The sequence below is a fragment of the Pantherophis guttatus genome, chromosome 4 (genome assembly GCF_059756535.1).
Source record: "Pantherophis guttatus breed Tessera chromosome 4, ASM5975653v1, whole genome shotgun sequence".
Lineage (NCBI taxonomy): Eukaryota > Metazoa > Chordata > Lepidosauria > Squamata > Colubridae > Pantherophis > Pantherophis guttatus.
Window position 1 is genome coordinate 50,622,545 of NC_142066.1, and position 25,767 is coordinate 50,648,311.

The 25,767-nt window shown below is 38.7% G+C and overlaps 1 protein-coding gene across 1 annotated transcript; it reads left to right on the forward strand.

Moving 5' to 3' along the window:
• The first annotated feature begins 5,774 nt into the window (after positions 1 to 5,774).
• LOC117664628 (keratin, type I cytoskeletal 19-like) lies at positions 5,775 to 13,228 on the forward strand. The gene is made up of 8 exons (XM_034415742.1): positions 5,775 to 6,269; positions 6,684 to 6,766; positions 7,520 to 7,676; positions 7,779 to 7,940; positions 9,399 to 9,524; positions 10,116 to 10,342; positions 12,199 to 12,314; positions 12,930 to 13,228. Exons 1-8 carry the CDS (start codon positions 5,775 to 5,777, stop codon positions 12,941 to 12,943), a joined length of 1,380 nt encoding a protein of 459 aa, XP_034271633.1. The 3' UTR covers positions 12,944 to 13,228.
• Positions 13,229 to 25,767: the final 12,539 nt, after the last annotated feature.

Consider the following 25,767-nt stretch of genomic DNA (forward strand, 5'->3'; position numbering starts at 1 on the left):
ATCAGGACACAGAGTTGCAGACTAACCATCATACGTCAGCAGCAGTGAACAGAGAAAAGCGACAACTCCGACCTCGCAGCATACCCCCAGCTTCTAAACTGAAAATAGGGGCCCGATGATGACAAGTTAGAGGGCTTGTCGAAACGTTGTCAAAAAACTTTTAAGGTGCTGGTTAGGATTTTAGCCAAAGTTTTAAAAGACCTTACAGAGTGTTTTGTTAGGATTTTAGAGGATTTTGAGCTGGGATTTTAGCTTTAAGATTTTAAGCATTTTAACTAACAGACTTTTAATGATGCGGGAAAACACCCGAGATTTTAACTTTTTACATACACATACCTGTGTAAATCAAATCTATATAACTGTGCATAATTAAATAAATGAATAGTATAAAACAATGATTACAAATATAACAAACATACTAATAAATATCCCCCAAACTCCCAAATTCAATCAACAATGGAGTCATCTAGCAAAATCTGTATTTCCATGAGACCCCCCAGGCCTGGTCACATAACCAGCTCTTGAAGGCCTTATGGAAGGTCAGAAGGAGTGAGCCCAATCTAACTTCAGGGATAAGGATGTTCCATAAGGTGCTCAGTCATGGTGTTGGTAAACCACAACCTTAATACTCTCCCAAACTCAGGAAAACAAAAACAACGATCTTCGGTTCAGCTCACGGATGAAATGCTACCGGTTCAGACCAGTTCTTTCCAACCGGAAGTAAAAAATGCTACTGGTTCAGGCGAACTGCTAGTAAAAAAAATGCTACCGGTTCAGATGAATCAGTATTTCCAACAATTAGCTGTGTCACGCAGTTTATATTCGCAGTTTATATAGAGAGCAGGAAATCCTGCTTTCTAGCATATCTAAATATGCAGCACAGCTGTTCCCCCCCTCGCTGTTCTACTTACCTTTGCAGACTCAGAAAAGACTTCTTAGTCCTCCTTTTTCATCACTGCGTGGTAGCGCCTGCGGTGCGCCTGTGGGTGAAGTGTGTATTTGGTGTGCACTGTGCATGCGTGCGCGAAGCAAACCAGTAGCGAAGTGAACCGGTAGCAGACTTCAGAGCATTTCACCCTGATTCAGCTATTTTCTTCAGGAGGGATGGATTACAATTGAGTGTTTTCATTCTTGAAGAAGAAACTGCTTATATCTCTGTCCATTACATCTTCTATGAATTACTTCCAAATATTCACTGCAGGCTTAGTTACCAAAAGATTGCCCAATCTTATCCCTAGAAAATTTCTCTGCCTTTGTGAGATTGGTTCTAAAAGTTTTCTATCATAGAAAAACACCCAAGGAAATTCATGAATTATAAATGTGTTATCTTCCTTGGTATGAAAAGCATAATCCAAGCATTAGGGATGCCTGGATAAGATATGGGTGTTTTTTTGCCAATTGAAATTATTTTTTTCAATTCTTTATATTTGCAACCACAGAATAATTGCCTTCACTGTTTTGTTTCACTCACACTGTGAATTACCTTTCTTTATTGCTATATGGAAACATTAGCCATAATGACACATTTAGCACAGAATCCCCTAAAGGAGCATTAGATCCAATTCAGAAACCAATTACTACTAACAAAGTATGGACACTTTGGAGGAGAAAATGCTCTGGGCTTCAAGATATATTTTTAAGAAAAAAAAAACATATCTTGAAGGTACATTGGGTGTACCTTAATTTGTTAATTTTGTTATAGTACAATTTTGCGGTACTGATTTCTAAGCTGCTAAGGATACGGCTTGGAGGGTGGAATGGGGTAGTCTATATCTTTCAATTAGTATTGAAAGATATATTGAGGATTCAAATTTCATGATATTTCAAGCAGCTGAGTGAAATCAATGACATTAATGAGGATTAATATAGTCAATTGCTTTCACTGGGGCTCTTTTAAGTATGATTCACTAAATCAAGATTCAACCAATTTCATTTTTTCCTGATGTGTATCTATGAAAATAAATTGGTATTATAATCCAAAGCAGTATAAGATGGGACCAATTGTATAAATGCAGTTTCTATCCTTGAGTTTTATCATGTAAGTAGCAGCAGTATAAGTATTTGACAGAGCAATGGGATGATGAGGATAAATTTGGAAGATGGTATGTATCTCATTCCTCCAAACACTGCCTATGTATTCAGAAGCTTCCATTTGAAGGACCTTAAAACCAGGCTCTGCTAATTGGCTGGGGACACACTATTTTGGAAGTAGTTGGTTGAGTGAAAGATAAAACCCACCCCCTTATCTTTTTGTTCTCTTGGTTTTTACCTTTCATTTAATTTATAATTTTATGGCACTGTAAATCCCGCAGAATAATTTTGGCTAGTGAGGAAGGTAGCATATAGATTTAACAAACACACATAAACATTGAAGGAGGAAAGATGTATTAATCTATGCTGGCAAAATAAATGAGAATTCTAAAGTATCTTTTCAAACTAATGTTATTAAAGGTCATAAGCTTTCATCAGATGCATCTCATGAACATTTATGTTTTTTAAAATAAAGTAGTCAGAAAAGATTTCTAATTCTATTCTCCATTTGCAATGAAAATAGGAGTACCAGAGTAATGTTAGCTTTTAAAAGTTCCCCGTGGCTGTCATTTACATTGCAGAAAATAAAAATAACATTCATATTATTATTGATGCTTTCCAGCCACTCTTAATGAATCTGAGATTCATTTTTGGAACAATGTTCATCATGCAGATATGTTGGAAAACTGATCAGCTGCCAGAAAATTTTCCTTGTGACTTTCATGGTCTACCAATAGGCTCATGAAAAGAATGGGATTTTTAGCCCACTAAAACTGAAAACAATAAATGGAAAAGATTTCTATCATTGTCATCATTATCCATTATGCCATTGAATTGCCAATTTCAAAATAAATAGGATAAGTTTGTTTTGGATCAAAGATGATGAGATAGGGAGAAGGTAAGTGAATTTAAATGCAATGTTACATTGGATGCTTAAAATTTGAAATTTTAAAGGGATGGTGCATTACATCCCATACTGGAAAATCACACAACAGAATTATTATTCATATTGAAAATTAGCACAGAACTAAAATACCTCTAGCTCAAACAGAAAAAAAGGTTGAACATGAAGTTCTTATCTGGAAATCTGGAGAACTGTAAATATAAATAAGAATATTTTCCAATAGCAGAGCATTTCTATACAGTCTTTGTATTTTCGCAGCACAAATTATGTGAACTCATATTGACATGTTTCTAGGCATCTTTTAAAAATTCTACCTTACAGTGAGATTCTGCAATCATTAACTTGCACCGATATTTCAATTTTATTAGATTGTTTTTATTTTATTTTTAAGCTACTTTGATTTTTCCTTTTAAATTTTGCTTTATGTATTGAAATTGAAATAATGAATTGTTCATTATAGAATGCCTCCTAGAAGAGTGAAATACCACAAACATTGCAAGATTTATTTATTTATTTATTTTAAAAAGTGGAGGGCATATAGAAACAAGGATTGAAGGATTTTTACTCATAGGACTCATATAAGACTGCGCATACTCTATTAGAGGAAGAATGGTCTCCCCAGCTATTTTGAAGTTAAAATGGGAGAGAGAAAGAAGAAAGGAGGTTTAGAAGAAAAAAGGTAGTAAGAGGCAATTTCAGTTGTGTTATGTTGCCAAGCGAATTTTGTGAATAAATCAGAATGCAGCCTCTCAATATCTTTATAATAGCCATTAAAATTAACTTATTTAAAATATTGATCCCATGGCTCACACCTAGGAATTCCAATAAAACATATTCCCTACTGTTTTCAAACTAGAGTTATTTCACAATGTTAATTTCTCACTTGATACAGGTTCAAAACATAATCACTTACTTATTTAATAACCAAATGTGCTTGGCAGCTTTCAAGATTAGGGTTGCCAGGTCTGCTTCCAAAAAATAGCGGACAAGCGAGGGGGGGGGTGTAGTAAAAAAATAAAAAAATTTACAATTAAATTATATATTTTCTTACAAACATTTTAACATGTATTAAAATAATCACTTCAAAACTTTACTTAAAATTCAAAACATCAAATATATTATAATATTATGTAAAATATTAAATTACATTTTACTTTGCTGTCGTGTGTATTTTTTATTTGACTGCGCAGCTTTGATCAATTCTTTGTGTTTAAGGAATAATTCTTTAATTTCAGTACAATGTTGAGAAATATTAAAAAATATACAAAGTTCACTTCGAACTGATGGTACAAGCAGTCGGTTACATTCGTCAGTCCACAAATTTCCCATGACACTGAAAATTCGTTCAACGTTTGCATTTGATACCGGAATTGATGCACAATACTGGAACAGTTTCAGTAAACTTGGAGCTGGCTCTTTCTTGAAAAAGTATGTCCACTTATCAAGGGAAGAATCGCCCTGCAGATGGACATAAATTTCTTCTAAGGCAGAAATTTCATCGAAGAGAGTGTTGGGTGGAAGTTCTTCTCGCCATGGTGATAATAACCAGATGTTCGTCATTTCTTCTAAAGTTGGAGGATTATTGCGATCAATTAGATTGAAACAATTTAGAGTCTCATATACTGAATCGGTGAAATTATACCACTTTTCTAGGTACGCAATGGCTCTTTGATACACGTTGATGGCTTCTTTCTTGAACTTTTGCACGGCATTCTCAGGCAAATGTTTTTTATGTATGGCAAATAAAACTTTCATTCCAAAAACCTGCTCATCGTATTTTTTTTGCAAAGAATCACACAGCTTACACATGATAATGTGAAGATCACATGCAAGAATTTTCTTGCTTTCCAGCTTCAGTAGAGTGTCTTGCATTATTGACATGAAGAAGTGCGTGAAATATAAATACAATTCTGAAATTGTTGGTTCATCGTCCTTTGCGAGTTCATTTTCCTGATCCGAAATAAGGTTCCAGATAACCTTATGGCACTCATCAGATCCAAGAGAAATAAAATACGATTTTAGAGGTATCCAGTTTAAAAGAAGTCTTTTGACCACTTTAAACAAACTTAACCAACGTGTTGGAACATGGCGCAAAACTTCATGGAATTCTGACTCGCAAAGCTTATGTACCATTTCATCATAAAGCTTTTGAATAAAAAAAAATGTCCACTATTTTGTGAAAAATAATAGTGAACATAATGTGAAAAAAGCGAACTGTCCGCTCAAATAGTGGACACCTGGCAACTCTATATCAAGATTAGAGACAAAGATCCCTGTTTAATATACCTGGTCTTGATTTCAGAGTTGTTATATGCTTAGCCTCCCAAATGAGCCCAAAGAGGGGAAAATTCATAAAAGACTCTCTTTCCTATTGTAGCAAAATAAAATCAAGATGAAATCAACACAAATGATCCCTAATAATAGTGGAAAATATTTTTGTTGCAGTAGGCTGTAATTATTTCTTTCCCCTGAATATTTTATAGTAATACTTTTTAATGACACTTTTCAGTGTGGAGCAAAAAGAATGATTCATTTGATATTGTGGCTGATGTATTTGGGAAAGAAATGTGCTGACACCTCGCAAGAGCTGAGTGTAGCTGAGATTTCTGAAGGCAAATTTGCCTTCAGAATAATTTTCCTTGGCTAGGGAAAGCCAGATGAGCCAGCCTTATGGAAGACAAAGTAACACCCTATGGCAACACCCACACTGCAGAAAGTATAAATAGATACCTGTGTATATGTGTTAGCATCTGCAGTCTATCTTTGCATCAAGCTGTGCATCTTTGGCTTTATTAATTTTTTTCTGGCTCCTTGATCTTGCTTCTAAAATTTATTTGATATGAGTTGCAGGTCCAAACAGTCTATGATGTACACCAAGGGGAGAAACTCCAGTAGCAGCTGTGGTGGAATAAGGGTAGTTTCAGGAATCTCCGGGAGAGGTGCCTCCTCTGTTGTAAGTAGTGTTGGAGGTGGTGTATCTGGGAGGACCTTTTCCAGTGGAGCTTGCTATGGAGGGGCAAGTTGCACTGATGGTGGCTTTGGAGGAAATATGTTAGGGAGCTACGGGTATGGTTCTGGGAGCAGTTTCCGCTTTGGGCAAATTGGTGGCTTTGGCATTTGCAATGAAACCCCCTTGATTTCCTGTGATGAGAAGATGACCATGCAGAATCTCAATGACCGCCTGGCCTCTTACTTGGAGAAAGTGCGATCCCTTGAGGAAGAGAATGCTGAGCTTGAGAGCAGAATTAGACAGTGGTATGACCGACAAGGCCCACCATCTGAGCTAAAGGATTATAGCTCTTATTATCAACAAATTGAAGAGTTAAAGAATCAGGTATGAAAATTGTTCCTCCATAATGTACATCTATATTAATAATGATTCTAGCCATGCCATAGGTTAGGCATTGATGCTTTGGAATTTAATAGAGAAATATATGTTATGTTAACTAGGAACAGAATGGCTGTTTGAGGAAGGGGATGGTTAAAGTTAGCATTAAGGTTGGGAAGTACTATTTGGGAAATGGTTCTTGCCCAAAGCTAGAGAGTGAGAGCCATTAAGGATTTTATGGTGAAGAAAATCATGGCTGAGAGAGGAAGGCATGAAATAAATTTAGTGTATTCCTTCTGGGTAGGAAACACACGGAGACTGGGAAGTAAAACTAAAGGCTAAATTTCAAGTACAATGTTGTGACAACTAAGAAGTAGTAGGTGGTAAAGTTCAAATAACATTATTCTTTCCCTAATGCAGATTGTTTGTGCCTCTGTGGACAATAGTAAGCTTATCCTGGATATTGATAATAACCGCATGACTGCTGATGACTTCAGGTTGAAGTAAGTCCCACTTGAATCACATAATAATAACCATTTCAAAAATTAAAAAAGGCCACATAGCTTGGAACCGCACACATAACTATGCCAATACATACAGTAATGACATTCTAAGTCAGGGGTGTCAAACTTGATTTCATTCAGGGCCACATCAGGGTTGTGTTTGACCTCCGGTGGCTGGGGTGGGCATAGCCAGGGTGGGCATGGCCACATGTGTTGGGGGTGCCTCACGGGCTCGTGAATTTCGTTTTTGACTGCAAGGGCCTCCTACAACCCTCTGCCAGCTAAAACGGAGCTCAGGAGGCCCACCTGCAGCCCTGGCAAGCTCCGTTTTCAGTTGTGATGGCCTCCTGCAAACCTCTGCCAGCAAAAATTAGATATGTATAAAGATCAGCTAAATACCAGTTTTGATTTCATATTATTGTGTATATAATAATAATTTATTAAATTTGTATGACACATGACTCTGCAATTTTGGGTGGCTCACAACAATCCAACAAGGAAAGTACCAATAAATATAAAAATTACAAATAAAATATAAAAAACAAAGCTAAAACACGTGCCTTTTAAAATTTCCTTTTCCATAGTAGGATAACTATCAAATAATCCATAAAGGAGCAGCCCACTCCAGAACAGTGCAATGAAGTAAAATAAGGAACCCTTTGCATACAAATCTATTCCAGAAGTATTGATTTTAGCAACAATCCCTATAGATCTAACAGTGCTCCCACTTCCTCTTTCATAACTACGATGCAGGTATGAAACTGAATTGGCTCTTTGCCAAAATGTGGAAGCTGATATCAATGGATTGCGCCAGGTCCTGGATCAACTGACTCTTTGTAGATCTGATTTGGAGGCACAACTTGAATCCCTCCGGGAAGAACTGTGCTGTATCAAGAAGAACCATGAGGAGGTGAGTTCCCCTTCTCCACATTGCTATTATTCTTGGTATGAGTGAGACTGAAAAAAATTCCTTCTGACTTGAGGATCACATCTTTTTGAACTTCATTTGCAGGAAATTAAGAGTCTGAAGAGTCAAACTTGTGGTGATATAAGTGTGGAAGTTAACTCTTCCCCAGGTCCAGATCTGAAGAAGGTTCTGGAAGAAATGAGATGTCAGTATGAAACCATGATTGAGAACAACCGCAAAGAAGTTGAGCAGTGGTATGAACGCAAGGTATGTTGTTCCTGATTACAGTAAAATAGAGTTTACACAATCACGTTTACACTGTAACAACTGACAATCTGAGTAGTTGCTTATGCAGTTCTGGGGGGAAACCACAACTTAAGGAGGAAGACTGATTTTCATAACATTTACACATTCTATTTTCAGTGCAATAAATGCACATTTAAGTAATGCCACATATTCATTAGGGAAAAAAACCTGGACCAAGTAAATTATGTTCAGGAGTTTGCTATTGAGGGGCAACTTGCCCCTCAATATTTGCCCCACTTCTAGTTTTGAATCGAACTCCTCTTCATACAACATATTATAAAAGTAGGATATATGCTTCCCTTCCCTTAAGGGGCAGTGTTGACCTGAAAACTGGCCCTTTAGGAATAACAATTTCTCAGCTCTTCCTCCTATTTATATTGTGAAATGGTTTATAGAGGCAATGAGAGAGAATAAGCAAGATAATATTACTTCACTCATTCTGGGATACTGCACTATTTTGGTCTGTCACCACTCTCCCATTTAGAAGTCCACAATTGTTTTGGTTAACAACTGAACTTCATTATACTATTAAAAATATTTTTGGCTTCCAAAGACTGTAGAGGGCATGGCGACCCCATCAGAAGGAACAGAGTCAAAATTTTGAGTGTATTTTGGGAGTAGTGTTTGTGGGGTATTTTCAGCTACTTTCAGAAAACTCCAGTTATGTGTTAGACCTACCAGAGACTAAATGAATTTATCCTCTAGGTCTGGAATGGAAAAACCCAGACCAGAATACCATGTTTACCTTTGGTGGTGACTTTTATATAATGGAAGGTTGGCCTTGTAAAAAAAAATCTTCTGCTATGGGCAGAATGATTCTTCAGAGTATTCCTTATGTAATTAGTAGTGAGATCATGAATATAAATAAATGCATTTAATCATGTGAGCTGCTAACCCTAATGACCTAAAATAAATATGAAAATCCTCCATTTAATTTTCTACTTGCCAGTTTGGCACGGTGGTTAAGGTGCTGGACTCAAAACTAAAAGTCCCTACATTGTAGTCGTCCTTAGGCATGAAAGTTTTTGGGATGATTTGAGCCAGTTATTCTTTCTCAGCTCAATTCATGTCGCATGATTGTGGTTGGGGAAATAGCTAATGGGAGCATACATAATTTGTGCTGCCATGAGTTGAACAAAATAAATATGGGGTATCATCACCATTACTATCACCCTCATATCATCCTGTTATCCTTGCTATGAATATAAGCCTATTTTAATAATTAAAACCTATTGTTCCTCAGCATACTATAACAAGTAAGACAACACTTAGAGCATGCCCTTATTCTATTTCTTAAAAATATTTCTCTTTACCAATATTTTAATTTTTCAAAGTTTTAAAGACATCTTGATGTCAGTAGTTTCCTCAGTAAAGAAACTGCTTCTCAATTTCCCCATCTTATTTTTAATGTCTTTTCAGATGGAAGAAGTGAATCAGGAGGTCTGCATCAGTAGCAAAGAAGTTGAGAATTGCAATAATCAAGTTGCTGACCTAAAACGTCAACTGCAAACCTTGGAAATCGATTTGCAGGCTCAGCTTTGCTTGGTAAGCATCTCCCTTATTTATACAATAGATTTTAGTTTCTGATTTGTCTCTTGCATGAACTACTTATTAGCCATAGCAAGTTCGTACTTATAGGAAAGAGATTTTTAATACTTTCTCTACAGTATCAAAAATTGCAACTTTAGAAAATTACAATTTTAGGTAAACATGAAGATCTGTAGGCCAGTGAACTCATGAGACAATTTTCCAAGATGATGACTAATCCTGTGTCAGCACTAACCAAGTGGACAATTGAAGGCAATAAGTACAGGGTAGATAGAAGCAAAGAAAGAGGTAGGCTAAGAATTGGGCAACCTGAAACAAAAGGAATACCAAAAGTAACTGATGAGATAAGGAAGGAAAATATTTCTTGCTACACTGTAAGTTATTCTCCATACCATTTGTATACATGTAATTGCCAATGACTTCTCTAAAGGGCCTTTCATCTCTTCACATATACAAAAATCAAAGCATTGTTTGTGAAGTACCAGAGATTATCCTTTTCTTTGGAAAAAATGTAGCTTGTAGGATACATTCTTGAATTTTTTAAACCTCGTTTTTCTATTGATAACCTTCACTTTTTAACTTCTTAAGAGGGAATCACTGCAAGACTCTTTGGGTGAGACTGAAAGTCGCTACAATACCCACCTGGCTGAAATACAGAACCAGATCTCTTGTGTGGAACAGCAACTGGCAGAGTTGAGGGCAGAGATGGAATGCCAGAATCGAGAATACAGGGAACTTCTAGATGTCAAATGTCGCTTGGAACAGGAGATCCAGACCTACCGCTCCCTGTTAGAAGAAGGGCAGCAAGACATTAGGTAGGTAGATCATGGCAATTGTAAACATTTTTAGATTTTTCTAATATTTCTTCTTTCCTACTAGCTCCATAACTCTTCTGAGGCAGGATCAGGTGCAGTATTACACTAAGGGAAGCAGCTACTTCAACAGTGAACATAGGGTGCAACAATAATTTATTTAAATTTATTTTTATTTTACTTCCAGAGAGGTGTATGAGAGATTTTATTCCTTATGTATTAGACCAATTTCCTGCCTTTATTTATCATAGACTTTCTGTGAACAGGGGAGCTGTTTGTTGCCCTGCAAGGCTAGATCTGATGAAGATTATCAACTAACTCAAACTGTGAAGCGTACATCTATTCATGGTCACATTTTTAAAGGGTTATTATATGGATGCCTGAAACAAGATGATTTTTTTTTTAATTTTAAGAAGTACAAAATCTCATAAATTGTCAGTTTTAAAAATCGGTAGTTCAGGTTAATTATCAAATACAAAAGAACTCAATTTTCTGGTATACTTTATCAATTTCTCTAGAGGATGATGAATCCAGTTTAATTAATTTGCTCTTCCAGTCTCTGGTCTTCAGAATCTGCCTCTACATATGCCCAACACACAAAGACCACCTAAAAAAAGCATGGGGCACATTGCAATGTCATTATATAATAACTAAAAATGAATTAATATGGAACTGTCAGATGTACACATTTGCTACTTCAGAGTTCTGCATTCTTTGGGAATTTGTAGAAGCATATGGCTGTCATATGGCTGGGAGAAAAGATGCTGGATTAGATAACCTTTTGGGCTAATTTAGTAGATCTCTTCTTCTGTTTGTATAAATTCAGTCAAGGAATTCTCTGTTCCAGTGGTGGGTTGCTCCGGTTCATACCGGTTCATACCGGTTCAGAAGAACCAGTAGTAAAAATCTGTAGTAGTTCGGAGAACCGGTAATAACATTGTCTGGCCACGCCCCCAAACCAGTCCCCGGCCCGGTTGCCGCTCGCTTATCCCGCCCACCTCATCAGAGGCTTTTTTTTTTTTTACTTTTAAAAGCATTTTTTCTACAACCTCTTTGGCTGAAAAAATGCTTTTAAAAGTAAAAAAAAAGCCTCTGATCATCGTGTGGCTCAGCTGGGATCATCAGAGGCTTTTAAAAGCATTTTTTCTGCAAACTCTTCGGCTGAAGACGTTGTAGGGAAAAAAATGCCTTTAAAAGCCTCTGATGATCCCAGCTGAGTTGCCAAAGCGTTTTTTTCTGCAACCTCTTCAGCCGAGGAGGTTGTAGGAAAAAAAATGCCACGCCCACCCAGCCACATTACCCCACCACTACCAAGCTATGCCCACAAAATAAGCCACGTGCACAGAACTGGTAGTAAAAAAATTTAGAACCCACCCCTGCTCTGTTCTCATTCTTCTTCTGCCCTGCAATCATATACAATCTGCAATAGAGTAATAAATGTTTGGAACATTCTACCTGATCCTGTTATTAGTCTCTCTAATCCCCATACCTTTTACTTTAAACTGTCTACCGTGAACCTTTCATGTTTCTTAAGAGGTCCCTAAGGGGGCGTGCATAAGCACAACAGCATGCCTACCGTCCCTGTCCTACTGTCCCCATTTTATATGTCCTCATTTTATGTGTTTATGGCTATGTTTTGCCTATTTATATCCTTTTATTTGTGCCAATTTTTTTTCATGTGTCCATGTCTATGTCTATACTGTTACTTGTTTCCTTGTACTTGTTGACAAATAAATAAAATAATAAATAAATATACCATAAAAACAGCACAAATAATTTTATTTAACGCTATTAATATATATTTAATAATTATTTTGATCTCATTCGAGAATATTTCCTTCTTTTTTTTCCAACGGTAGTCCCAGCAGCAGCCCTTCTGGAGGGGGACATTCCAAATCCTCAGGAGGAGTGAGACTCCTTTCTCATTCTTACAGTACCTCTAGTTCAAGTCAGGTCTCCTCATCAGACCTGAAAGGTAAGGGGGCAATCACAGTGTCCCTATATTAAAGATGGAAACTAATCCTTAAAACAAACAAACATTTTGCTATAAATGCAAAATTGAAAAATGAACCTTCAATACAAGGTATTTTAGCTAAACTTTGGCCTATCCAGTTGTTCTATTATCCCCACAGATTCTGCAATCATTCTTATTTCATTAATGCTTTTAGATTGATATCCAGTCCTGTTTCTTTGAGCCCCTGCAGCCATAGATTAACCCTTGTGACTCTGTCCCTCACTTACTGAGATTTATTAAGATTGTTCTGTCCCAAATGTGTCTGAATTTATTCTGAGTGAACATGTAACAGGCTTAGCAATGTGTATATATTCGTTCCAGTTCCTTGTTTTACAGTGCAGTTATTCTTCCAAACTGAACAAATCAATCTGATTAATAAATCTGATCAGATTAATAAACAAGATTAATAAATCAGTTATCTAGCTTGTATCCTCTGCCATCTTTTGTTTCATAGTTCAGGAAGGATCTCTTAATTATCTCAACATCTTCCATGTTAAGAGGGCAGGCCATATTTATTAATTTGTTTGCATTTCTACCCACAAAGTTTTCTAATTTTTTTCCCTTTCCTTTTTCTAGGATACAGCAGATGAATGAACAATAAGATCTTCAACTAATATAGGCTTCGCAACTCTATTCTATACTGCACACTGGTTTATATCAGTCAGCAAAAGAGGAATCTTCCCTCTAGTTATTGAATACTGTTCATGGCAAATATCTATCAGTGGGCTGTCTTTTAACTAGCAGATTTATCCTCTTCTCAAGTTTAGATATGACCATTAACTTGTGCACTTCTTAATTTCTGTGGTGTTGCTCTTGGACCTTCTGTTTAAAATGGGTTTTCAATAAAACTGTGCTTCTAGCAGATGCAAATAAAACCTATGTCTCTGTGTCATGCACTTATAGATAAGAAGTTCTGTGTTTGTCCTTTCTGTAGCAGATTCCTGTGTAATTGATTTTTAAAATGGCAAAACATGATCAATGAAAGTTACCTAAACATTAGAATATATGCCAATATTTGATATTTATTCCTTCTAGAAGAAAGATAAAAGGAAGGCATTAATACTGGATAGCTAGTCATTGGACCAGGTATCTATGGACAGCTTTTGGGGAACCAAATATATATTCCAGGAGGGCTCAGTGGTAATATTTATTTTATGTATTCATTACACAAATTTATACAGCCACCCAACTCACACATAGGTGACTCTGGGCAGCTTACAACGTTGAAAAATTCACCACGTAATAAAAAGCTTTAAAATCCCCACACACCACTCAACATGGCAACAACAACACAATCAAATCACTTGATCAGCTCCATCTTCATTTGTGGTTCCTAGGCCTACTGACAAGGCCACATTTTAAAGACTTTTTGGGAAGGCAAAGAGGAGGTGGTCAACCATATCTTAAAGGGAATGAAAAGGCCCTTTTCTTGTGGGCCTTCCCTAATCGATGGGACCCATAACATGCACTGCCTTCCTGCCCTGGTGGGCTAAGTGGATATAATAGGAGAGAGGTGGTCCTTCAAATAGCCTGACCTTCTTATAAAATATAACACTACTTGGGCAGATGGTTAGGGCCACATTTCAGATTTATCACACTGAGGCTATATTGGATACATTAGGGAAAATTTAACTAGCTATTCACATGGAGACTCTGTGTAAAATCCCCAAGACTAGAGAGGTAAACAGCTTAAGATTACTGTACCCTGTGCAGCTCTTAGTTTACTTAGTTTACTTTAAAGATCTCTCTGCAAGGAATCAGAGCAGAGGTGGGTTTCAGCAGTTTCTGACCAGTTCTGGAGAACCGGTAGCAGAAATTTTGAGTAGTTCGGAGAACCGGTAGTAAAAATTCTGACTGGCCCCGCCCCCATCTATTCTCTGCCTCCAGAGTCCCAGCTGATCAGGAGAAAATGGGGATTTTGCAGTATCTTTCCCCTGGATTGGTGAGGGAATGGAGATTTTACAGTATCCTTCCCCTGCCACGCCCACCAAGCCATGCCCACGGAACCGGTAGTAAAAAAAAATTGAAACCCACCACTGAATCAGAGCTCTGGTAAAGCTCTATTTTTTTGACCCTATTTTTTCTGAAGTCTGCTGCTTTGAGGAGGAAACAAGTTTCAATAAGCTTTTTAAAAAAAGTAAAAAAAATGTGATGCCAGAGAATCAAGACGTATACCCACTCTGTGGTATAACAAAGGAAAAGCATCCAGCCTTTTCGTCTGCTGTTTCTGCCATCATGTAATCAGAACCTCTCACACAGTCACTTCTAGATTTGGTCCCACACTTAGCTTGCCAACAATGAGTTCTTTTTCCATTGATGTTTTCTTGAGAGGTTTCCTCCTTTTTGTTATAAAGCCCAGGTGACTTTAGCTTCTTTATCAGTCATTTTGAGGGAATGTCATTCTATATTTTGGTAACATTTCCTTATTCTAATAATTAGAACTGGAAGGTGCCTTGGTTGCTTTGATAAAAATACAGACATTACTTTGTTTTATGCTTCAACTTCCTATTTTAAACATTATTCTGGCTATGTAAACAGCATACCATCAGAAAGTCATGCAAGAAATCCGAGACCTGTTTGTTCTTGTAACAGAATAGGAATAACAGATATAGGTTACAGGAACTTAGATTATTTTTAAATGTTAGAGAAATGATCTTCCTAACAATAATTTTGACAGTGGAATCAGTTACTCAGAGAAGGAGACAAGGTCTCCTTTATTGGATATGTTTATGTGAAGGTTAGATGGCTATTTGTGTGGGTTGCTTTAATTGGGATTTTTGTACTGTACTCAGTCATGGCCTAAATGTCCTTGTCCAACTTGATGATTCTATCATCTAGTAAGGAGACTTTAATTGTGTTTTTATTATTAAATAATTATTGACTGATGGGGATTTAGTCAATGCCAATGATGATCAAGTGGTGCTCCAGTTGTTTATTGCACCAATTGCTATTGGTATGTATGTACCTTTCCTTTCTTTTGTGACAGTCATACTATTTCAATTTGTGAGTGTTTGTATTTTATTATTGTCTCTATTTCTTTCTCTTCTATTCTGTTGTCTCCAGGTATTAATTGTTATTATTACAATGATTGAATTATTATTCATTAAATGTAGACACTGCCTGATCCCAACAATCCTGAACATTTAGAGATAAAAAATGGTAAAACAAACAAACAAACAAAAATACAATGATAGACAAAAATGTAGAGGGGAGAGGAGAAGGGTGACAAAAGTTAAAAGAGAGAAAACCAGATTGGAATGAAAAGAAACAAACCCACTTAGCTTGAATGGGGAGCATCATTCACTCTTACCAAAGCCTGGCAATGAGCCAGGTCTTCAAGACCCTTCAAAATATCAGCAGGATGGGAGCATCCTGATTTTGGGGGGTGGGGTGGGATGCTTGTTCCAGAAGGAGATGCTGCTACAGAGAAGGTGTGCTACAGGGATCCTGATATATGACCTTGTTTAATCAAAGGACATTGGATCTGTCGACCTTGCCAATATATTTGGCAATATAGTTGTCCAGTAAACTTAAATCAGGCTTTATATTTACAAGTAGTCCTCAATTTACAACCATTCATTTAGTGACTGTTTGAAGTCACAACGGCACTAAAAAAAGTGACTAATGACTGTTTTTCACAGGACTGTTGCAGCAGCCCCACAGTTACATGATCAAAATTTGGATGCTTAGCAACTGGTTCATATTTATGACGATTGTAGTGTCCCAGAGTCATATGATCATATTTTGCTACCTTCTGAAAAGCAAAGTCAATAGGGGAGCCAGATTCACTTAACAACCAAGTTACCAACTTAATAACTGCAGTGATTCACTTATTAACTATGGCAAAAAAAAATTGCAAAATGGGGCAAAACTAACTTAACTTCTGTTGGTTAGCAACAGAAATTAATGGAAAGTAGGGTCAGCACAGTTAAGTTTTGAGGAATAGTACTTTTTTTTTGTTGAGAAGTGTAGGGTTTGGCTGTTTGCTGTGTTTGGAAATGCGCTGATCTTCTCTGTCTGGTGCTAATTAGGATACAGACATAAAATTGCATTTTATACTTCTGTGAAGGTGAAAGGTGGCTTTCCTCAACCTGTGATCAAATAGAGCCGAGTTCTATTTATTCTTTGAAGAGATTCAGCGTATTTTGCTGTTCCTGAAGAAAATAAGACACTTTTGGAACAGGGAAGGTTGTGAATCATTTGGCAGAAGCGACAGATAGTAGTCATAATTGGCATGAAATAGCAATGCTTGAATAGAGGCACAAGCTAATTGTTATATGTGAACTCAGTCATAAGTGAAATATCTGCCTATTATCTTATTAGTGGTTTACATAGCAAGGAAGAGTCTGTTCCAAGATGGCATTTCTTTTAAGCATAGCTAAACAACCAATAATTGAAAAAGAGACTTTCTCGAGATGTTCAGCTAATTGTGTGCTTGTCAGAAATGGATTGATTGGCAAAAAGCTTTTGGAAAAGCTTCTGAGTAAACAGAAGGGAGCCATGGCAGGGAATGAAATAAGTAACCTTAAGATGGATGGATGACAATATTCATTGTCATCAGAAGATGGCAGGCCCTTGATAGATACTAGATTGACAATATAATTGAAGGAAACTCAATTATCCCACCTATAGAGAGGAAACAATATGCAGCTCATTGGTAAGAAGCTTGGCGCAGTTAGTTGAAAGTTAGAAAAGAAGGTTTCTTTTAAAAAAAAGTTTTATATGAAAACAGCCAACTGAGTCAAAATGGCTCGAAAAAAATCTTTGCTTAAGACTTCTTTACCCAGTGTCCATTTATCCTGATTTGGAGTCTGCGAAGAGATAGATTCAACTTAAGCGCTATTGATCTTTATGTAAAGGATGTGAATACAGGTATGGGTAAAAAGACATGCATGAATAACTGTCGTGACCCCATCTATAATTTTCCCATCCACTAACATTCTCCTTCAGTCTCTCCCACTTGAGCACTCCTGAAGGAGTCTGAAGGAGTCAATGGACTTCTTCATTTAAAAATTTCTAAAATGGGTTGGAGCCATAATTATAAGCCAAGCTCATTAAATCGGTTGTTAATGAGCTTGGCTTATAATTATGGAATTAAATAATCTTTGGCTGCTTATCAGCAATATATTTAAATGCAAATAAGATTGCTTTGGGTGTAGTAATGGCTACTGAACTACAATGTCCATAGCCATATAAGAGAGCATTCATCTGCTTATTTGGATACCAAACAAAATTAAATAGGGACTTTGGATAAATGCTTAATGTTGCGTCCGCAAACCACATCATTGCCTAGCAATCTGAAAGCATCTCCCATTGGCTAAGACGTGACAGCCCAGCTGGCGGGAAAATAAATCCGCACCATTGGTTAACCCGTTTGACAGCTGCTATATAAATAGTGGCTTGACAGAAAGTTGTTGTGGCCGGTTTCCATGTTCTTGTTGCATGTTAGCTGTTACCCTAATAAAGGGATTTATCTTGGAAACTGTCTCGTCCCAGTTTCTAGCCACTCTTGTTCTTCCGCACAGAACACTTAACATTTGCGTTTTCTGTTTCCATCTACTAAACATTGCTGTGCTTTGACATACCTTAAATATTTGGACTTGCTGCATGGATTATAATCTGCAGAGGGCGCTCTTAACTGAGTCTTAAATTCACAACCAAATATGCAACCAGTTCTGCTTAGAAAATTTGAAAAAGATACAGAAAGATTTCTAAGGAAACATTTGAGGATATATCCTAAGACATTATGATCTTTCTGACAAAACATTGGTCTTTTTTCTCTTTGCTTTTTGTATGTCATTCCTTTATATTTTAATGTAGAAAGATAATATGTGTGTGTGTGATCTCTATATCTTCATAGTATTTTAGGAAGAACTAGATACAAATTCCTACAAAGATGCAGTTGAAAAAAAGTCAAATTAGCTGTCAACAGACGTCTCTCTAACTTAGTGATTCCCGAGGAATGCAATCTAGAGAGCAATAATTAAACTGGAAAGGGAAATATACAAAAACAAGAAATAGCAATAAATTTTACTATACACTATATATAATTATACTAAATACTTCATCTGCTAGTTTATATAGGAGTTCATTAATTAGCTTTTTGCCAGCAATGCTAAATATCAAATCTCTATCAACCATAGATTAAAAGGAAGATACCTACTGTAAACCTGCATATGCATGCATTTTAAAAACTATTTTGACTTCCATTATTAGCTATCTCAATGCTTTTCCTTTGACTAGTTGCCAAACCTGATATGATAAATCTTTACAATCAGGCAAAGGGCCAACAGATTCTTGGCAGCTGCAAAATGCCTTTATGCTGTAAATATTACATTGCCTATTGTAATGTAGGGGATAAAAAACGCCAAGTAAAACAAAATGAAATCTAATTAGTCCATGTATTCTTCTTAGTATGACATAGAAGAACTAGTTTGCTACTACAAAACCTGCAATTAGTGCAAAATGCACTAACAAACTAGTAACTGCAACTGTTCATCTAGAATATAGCATGGATATAATCTATACAAATATCAACTATATAGCCATTATATTACTGTATAATACAGTGATGGGTTGCCCCCGGTTCGCACCAGTTCTATAGAACCGGTAGTAAAACCGGCAGGAGGCTCCACCCACTGATGCGCGCATGGCCCCACTGCAAACTGGTAGTAAAGGTAAGTAGAACCCACCCCCTGGTATAATGTAATTGTCGAATAAGGCAATATATTGCCACTCCTATCCCTAAGTGATGCTTAAAATGGTTACAGCTGAAATCTTTAACTTTATTTAAAAAAAAAAAGAATAAAAGATAAGTTGTGCTAGTCTTATCATTTATAGAAACAGAATTGGATAACATCTTTCAATCATCCCAAAAGAAAAAAAAAACCCTTTCCTTTAAATTGTATGTTGACTTTTGAAATCTTCTGAATCAACTCTACGTATTTTAAAATCTTATCTGAATATTGACATATTTTGAGTCTAATTTAGGGGGCTGGAATTTACATTTTGAGTCCTCTGTATCTGGTATTTATAGAATTTCCTTCTTAGGGATAAATATATTTTATTTTTTAGAGTTATTTCTCAGTTTGAGGAACATTCATAACCTGCAATTAGTGCAAAATGCACTGATACACTAGTAATTGCAACTGTTCATCTAGACTATATAGCTTGGATATAATCTATACAAATATGAAATCTTCTGAATCAAAGTAGTTACAATTGAACTCTATATATTTTAAAATCTTATCCCTGCCAAATCCCTACTGAAAATTCCCCCTGAAGGTCCCTGCCGAAGATCCCCACCAAATCCCCACCAAAGGTGAGGCTCTCACTGGAGCCCCAAAGGTCCCCGCTGCTCAGGATCGCTAGATCACCAGATCATGGGAAGATTGCAGGAAGGTGAGAAAAGACATTTCCGTCTGCACTGGAACCTAGTGAGGCTTGAAAATCACAACCTGGCGAGGCTTGAAAAACCCGCTGAAGGTGAGGCTATTGTCAGATCACTGGATCACCGAATGGAGAGGTTTGAAAAACTCCACCAGGAATGTCTCCATTTTCCTGGCTAGGAAAGGAGCCTTCAGTCACAGTGTGAAAGGCACTCTATAAACTGCCAGTAAAAAAACCACTGGCTTGAAGGAGAAGAAGACAAAAGCTGCTTCAGACAAAAAATGCTTGAAGTAGTAGAATTCATCTACTACCAAGCCCCTTCATTACTTGACTGATTAGTGTAGCATTGTTTAATTAATTAATTGATAGATTGTTTAATGTAGTTGACTGATTAATGAATTGATTGGCTGATTAATTGATGAATTGGTTGATTAGGCATTGAGTGATTAATTAATTTAACAGTGGATCCCAGCAAATAAGAGGTGTTCAGCTACACACCTCCACAGCAAACCTACCATGCCAAGCAAACACTCCACTGCCAAGCCCCCACCCAAAAAGAAAGAGATCTCTACCAATGACCCACATGACTCCTGAACATGCTTCATATGTAGAGAAGGAGGACGAGAGTACCATGAAATGCTCCCTATGTGACAAGTATGCTCACCACAACTGCTTGGGATTTTTTTTTTTAATTTGATTTATATGCCGCCCTTCTCCGGAGACTCAGGGCGGCTTACAATGCGTTAAGCAATAGCCTTCATACTTTTGTATATTTATACAAAGTCAGCTTATTGCCTCCACAAACTGGGTCCTCAATTTACCTACCTTAGAAAGGATGGAAGGCTGAGTCAACCTTGAGCCTGGGGAGATTCGAACTTGCAGTAATTGCAGGCAGCTGAATGTTAATAACAGGCTATTAGTCTGCTGCGCCACCAGGCTCCTTTTAACCAAAAACACAGGATTAACCAAAAACGTAGCCAGATTCCTACAAGAATCCTCACTTAAAACCTCCCAGTGTGCATTTCCACTTTTCTGCCCATTGTACAGACTCCGACTGGACAAATTTATTGTCCTACTTGAAAGGGTCAACACCATAGAAGCACGATTAACATCCCTCAAAAAAAAAAATAACACAGAAAAGTGAAAATCCAACATCTCCTATCCCAACACAACAACCACAACATAACCACAGATAACCACCAACCCTGAAGTTGGTGTAATATCTCTATCCTCATCAAAGACGCCATCGAATGTGAACAGAAGCATCCCAACACTATATTATTTAGTCTTGAGGACACCAATGAATCTGATGACATCACAATGGTTTGCAACATCATCAGCAACTTTCAGGTATCAACCATCTCTCCCGATGAAATCATCGACATTTCCCATAAAGGCCCTGAGTTCAAGAACAATGACTGCATGGTGGCCCCATGTTTCTGCAGAGTCATTTGTAAGAGTGAATCCAGCAAACACAAATTCATCTACACAATAAACTCACCAAAAGCTGCATTAACCATAAGAAACTTTGTTCACAGCCCAACCTATCTATACTGCAATGGGCCCGCACCTGTGAGCTCCACTCAGAGCTCAAAAGATGCCAAGACCATGGAGAGACTGACCTATAAATTGACTACTGCACTGACTGTATCAAATGCAAGACCATCATCCCACGTCCCAATAACCACCCCTTCCAACAACCAAAACTAGGCATGCATGCTCTAACATCCTCCAGATCCACCACTACAAACCTTAAATGCAAGCTCTTAATGCAAGAAGCCTTGCAAATAAAATGCTTGAATTACTCCTCTTACTAAATATGGCTCTATTCGACCTTATATTTATCTGTGAGACGTGGTTCAATGCATCCTTCCCAGACTCCATTACCACAGTAAGTGACTATCATGTTTACCAGTCCGACCATGAAATCCATAGAGGGGGTGGTGTTGATATCTTCTATAGAAAATCCCTAGATCTGAAAAAGATTCCCAGAGGGGAGTGGTGGCATAGCTTTTCATTGACCACTGGGACAGGACCTTGGCTATTACTGCCCAGTGCTTCCGGGCACATATGTCTTTGTGGCAGGAATGGAGGTTGACTGGGGACAATGATGACAAGGTCAGCTACTCAACTGCACCCAGCAACTTAACTATGGAGATACTGTAAGAGCGCTTCGGGGAGGCTAGCTTCCAGGAGGCCTCCACCAGGCAGCCAGGGGACAAGGGGACCGAGGCAGCTACCTGGGCAGCATGGCACCAGGAACCAAGGCCCAGCAGTGTACCACAAACCAGGTTTTGCTTGGCCAGCCTGAAGTTCTGAGTGGACACCACCCAGTACTGAGCATGGGAGACCCCATCACTGAGTGGCCAAGAGTGGGGCTCATCTGGTCGGAAAGGCAGGGGTTACCAACTGGTGAAACCAATCAAGCAGGGGAAGGGACTCAATACTGGGTCCAGCAATTCGCAGCCCCACTACCAAGCCACCAAGGCCTTTCAATGGCATCCAGGGTTTTGGGGCAGAGCCAGGCAGATCAGGGTCTGGGTGTCCCATAGGCTACTGTCCTTACCCACCAGAACCTCCTACCCTGAAGGCCTCATTTGATGGGGATCCAGAGCTTTGGCTCTTTTCCTCAGCCAGGTGATCAACCACTTCAACTGCTATGGCCATACCTACCTATTACAGTGGGCAATGGTGGTGGTGGTGATGGTGTTTTTGGCCAGAGAAGCGGCTGAGTGGATAGTGACCCTTCATAATGAGCATGCCGTTGAACTAGCAGACACTTTAAGGCAGGCCTGGACTGGAACCTACGCCAGGCGTGTGCTTATCAGGGCCTACTACACCAGCTGGCTAAGTGGTACCAGATGGTGGTGGAACTGGACACTGAATTGTGGGAGTGCCGTTTCAGGAGAGAGTTCAGCGCTGGCCCATGGCCCATAGGAGAGGCCAGGACCACAGAAGATCAGGGAGCAACTGCCCATCACCAGTAGTACAGCTCCCCGGCCAATGGTTGAGACCTGGGAGGGACTCATCTGGCCTCCCATGAATTGTTTCCAATGCAGCCAGCAAGGCCATTGTGCGGCTGAATATTTGGCTTCTACCCCTCCCCCCCCAGACCAAAGCAGTCCCTCCCCAGATGAGCCAGGTGAAGAAGATCCCCATGAAGACCCCTGAGAAGTCCAGAGCAGTAACCCAGACAGTGGCAGTACCACCATCCCCAGCCCGAGCTGGAGTTGATGTACTGGCAGATGAGTATCAAAACACAAATGACAGCAATGATAATGGGGCAGCGACCCGATGGTGAGTGCACCTGTGCAGCCTTTTATCATCCCTGTGACCATCACGGGGTCCCAGTCAGCAAAAGAGGTTAGGTGTCAGCTCTGGCATGCCCAGCTCAGAGCTGCCATTTGGGGAGGGGGAGAAAAGACCACCAGGGGCTGATCCCAGGGGAGGCAGCCTTGCTGCAAACAGCTGGACATTGTCAAGCTCCTTACAGGGCCTCCAGAACTGCCTCAGAGTACAGGCGAGCATTCCAGCAACAGGCGAGCCTCAGAAGCACAACTTACAATTGCGAGACAACTCAGAGTGATTCAGCACTTCCAGGAGCACTGGGTGACGGGCAGGCATGTGGGGGAGAGGATGTAGTGGCAGGAACTGTTTAAAGGTTGTGGGGAGCACCGGATGTTAGCTCTGTCAATCCTTTCTTTGCATTGTTTATTGCTTGGATGGTCAGTGAGTGCCAGAGAAGATAAAAGCTTCAAACCCAAACATCATTTGGCTGGAGGGATTTTTCTACAGAACCTGACAGCTTGACAGAGATCTTTATCATGGCTGAAGGTACAGTGTCGGGGTTAGAGGCAGCTGATTTGGAGGATTCTGCAGTGGCAATCAAAGTCACTGTGCTGGAACCCATACCAGACCTGGCAGGGGAGGCATCCCTGGATGTTAGACCCAAAGACCACTCCAGTGCAAGGAGCTTTCTGTGGAGCATGGGGAGCCAGAGGCTGGACAAAGGCCCCAGGGAAGTAGGGTCTTGGTCACAGGGCTACTCTGCCATCTGTTCCTCTGTTCACTTCATCCGGTACCCATTTTGCCCAGTGGTGGGAAAGGAGGATATCAGATGATGATTGGAGCTACTCCACCGCAGTCAGCAGCCACACCATAGACGTGCTGCAGGAGATGTTCGGGGCAGTGGGGTTTCATGAGCCAGAATGTGAAAGTGGATGGCGGGACCTGGCTGCAACAGGCCACCCACCACATGGACTCCGCCAGCCAAGAGGGGTGGCCAGTGGGTTTCTGGTTCCCAGCAGAGACCCCCAGGAGAAGCCCACTGACTCAGGCCGGGTAGTCGCCAGACACCTCAGTTCATAAATTGCATTTTTATTGTTATTAGAAATATGTTTTTATGTTTTTATTGCTTTTAATACTGTAAGCGGCCCAGAGTCAGCTGGAAACAAATTTAATTAAATTTTTTCTTTAAAAAAAAATCCTTGCTTTCTTTTTAATATTCTGGATTAACTTGAATTCTAATAGACCTCTGAGCAGCATTCTTTCTTGTGGGATCATTGCCAGAGTGAACTGTTTAAGAAGATTAATCTGGCAATGGCAAAAAGAAGTACTTCAAGCAGAGCAATAGATACCGTAACTTTAATTATCAGGTAAATTCCCAAAATGTCCTCGAACACATAATTTCCCACAGTGTTCTTCAGTCCAAATCCTAACTACTTGGATGGGAACCTTTTTGAAGCCGGAGATAGATGAGATTTTGGGAATTGCAACGTTGCAAAATTATGGCAACTGTTCCTTCTGACATCATCCAATATTTTGAAGATGTGTCACTTTAATTTGCAAAGTGTTCCTTATTTAAAAACAATAGTCAAGAATGGCAATAAGTTCAAAAGAGAAAATGATAGGTATCAAATCTGGTTTTCATCTTTGCCATATTTTTTTAAAAAAATTATTAACTCTTTTTGGCAAACCAGCAAGTTAACCAAACCCAAATAGGATGAAGAAATATCCTGGGATGGTGATATAAATATTGCTGTTGATAAGAAAAAAAGTGAATGAGATCCTCTAATTTCTGCCTCCAACATTCAATTTTTCAGCAGCACTCCCACTTGGCTGGTATCATGAACCACAGCTTCAAGCAGCGTACAGTAAACCTAACCAATGGTAGGGCAAGTAGGATAGTGATGGTGGTAGAATTTAAGGTGGCTGACAAAATAGCAGTGACTGTAGAAGTAGACTCACTCAGCTGCCTCTCAATTACACACCTCCTTAACAGAAAAACTCTCAAGGGCTTTCTGCTGGACCTATTTTGAAAATCAAAGCAAAATCATGGTGGCTTTTTCAGCGGCTGTGTTGGTAGCAATCACAAAAAATGTAAGGTGTAGCCTTTAGACAGGCTAACTTTAATGGTGATGATGCTGGATAACCCTTGAATAATGAGAAAAACAACATGCAAGAACTGAACAACTGTTTGATTTCTTACTTGGATAAAATAAGAGACCACAAGATATTCTACAGCTTACTTTGTTGAGGAGGCTATATAGTAAGAGGCTCTTGATGTTACCCCTCAGTTCATGCTTTGCTATTTGCTTCGTTCCTTCTCCCAACTCATCTTTGTATTTCTCTATAATCTCCAAGTTTGCCTAGTTTTTTTAGATCAGCCATGAGATGATGGGAACATGAGATGTTAGGAACCACCACTTTCTTAGGATTAGGAATTAAATCAAAATTTTAGAAAGTTTATGTTTGAGAACAAGGGTTTGTTTGCGCTTCTGTATATTATAGAAAACTGATTTGGTTTCAAGTTTTTCCTAATTTTTATATGTCCAAGGGATTGCAGGTTGTAGGAGCTTTGAATGCTTAATTGAGGAATATTCTTCTTTGAGGGACAGCACTGCCAGCCATTCAATTTAAGAGATGCAATTCATCCCAAACTCATGGTGTAGTTGATAGCAAAACAGGGAGCAGTAGCCACCTCCCCAATCATTTTGTTGATGTCAGATTAGTTACTCCAGTTTGT

Coding starts and splice junctions, on each gene's coding strand:
- LOC117664628 (XM_034415742.1), top strand. CDS start 5,775: ATGAGTTGCAGGTCCAAACAGTCTATGATGTACACCAAGGGGAGAAAC. Junction 6,270..6,683: donor TTGAAGAGTTAAAGAATCAG/GTATGAAAATTG, acceptor TCCCTAATGCAG/ATTGTTTGTGCCTCTGTGGA. Junction 7,941..9,398: donor AGCAGTGGTATGAACGCAAG/GTATGTTGTTCC, acceptor ATGTCTTTTCAG/ATGGAAGAAGTGAATCAGGA.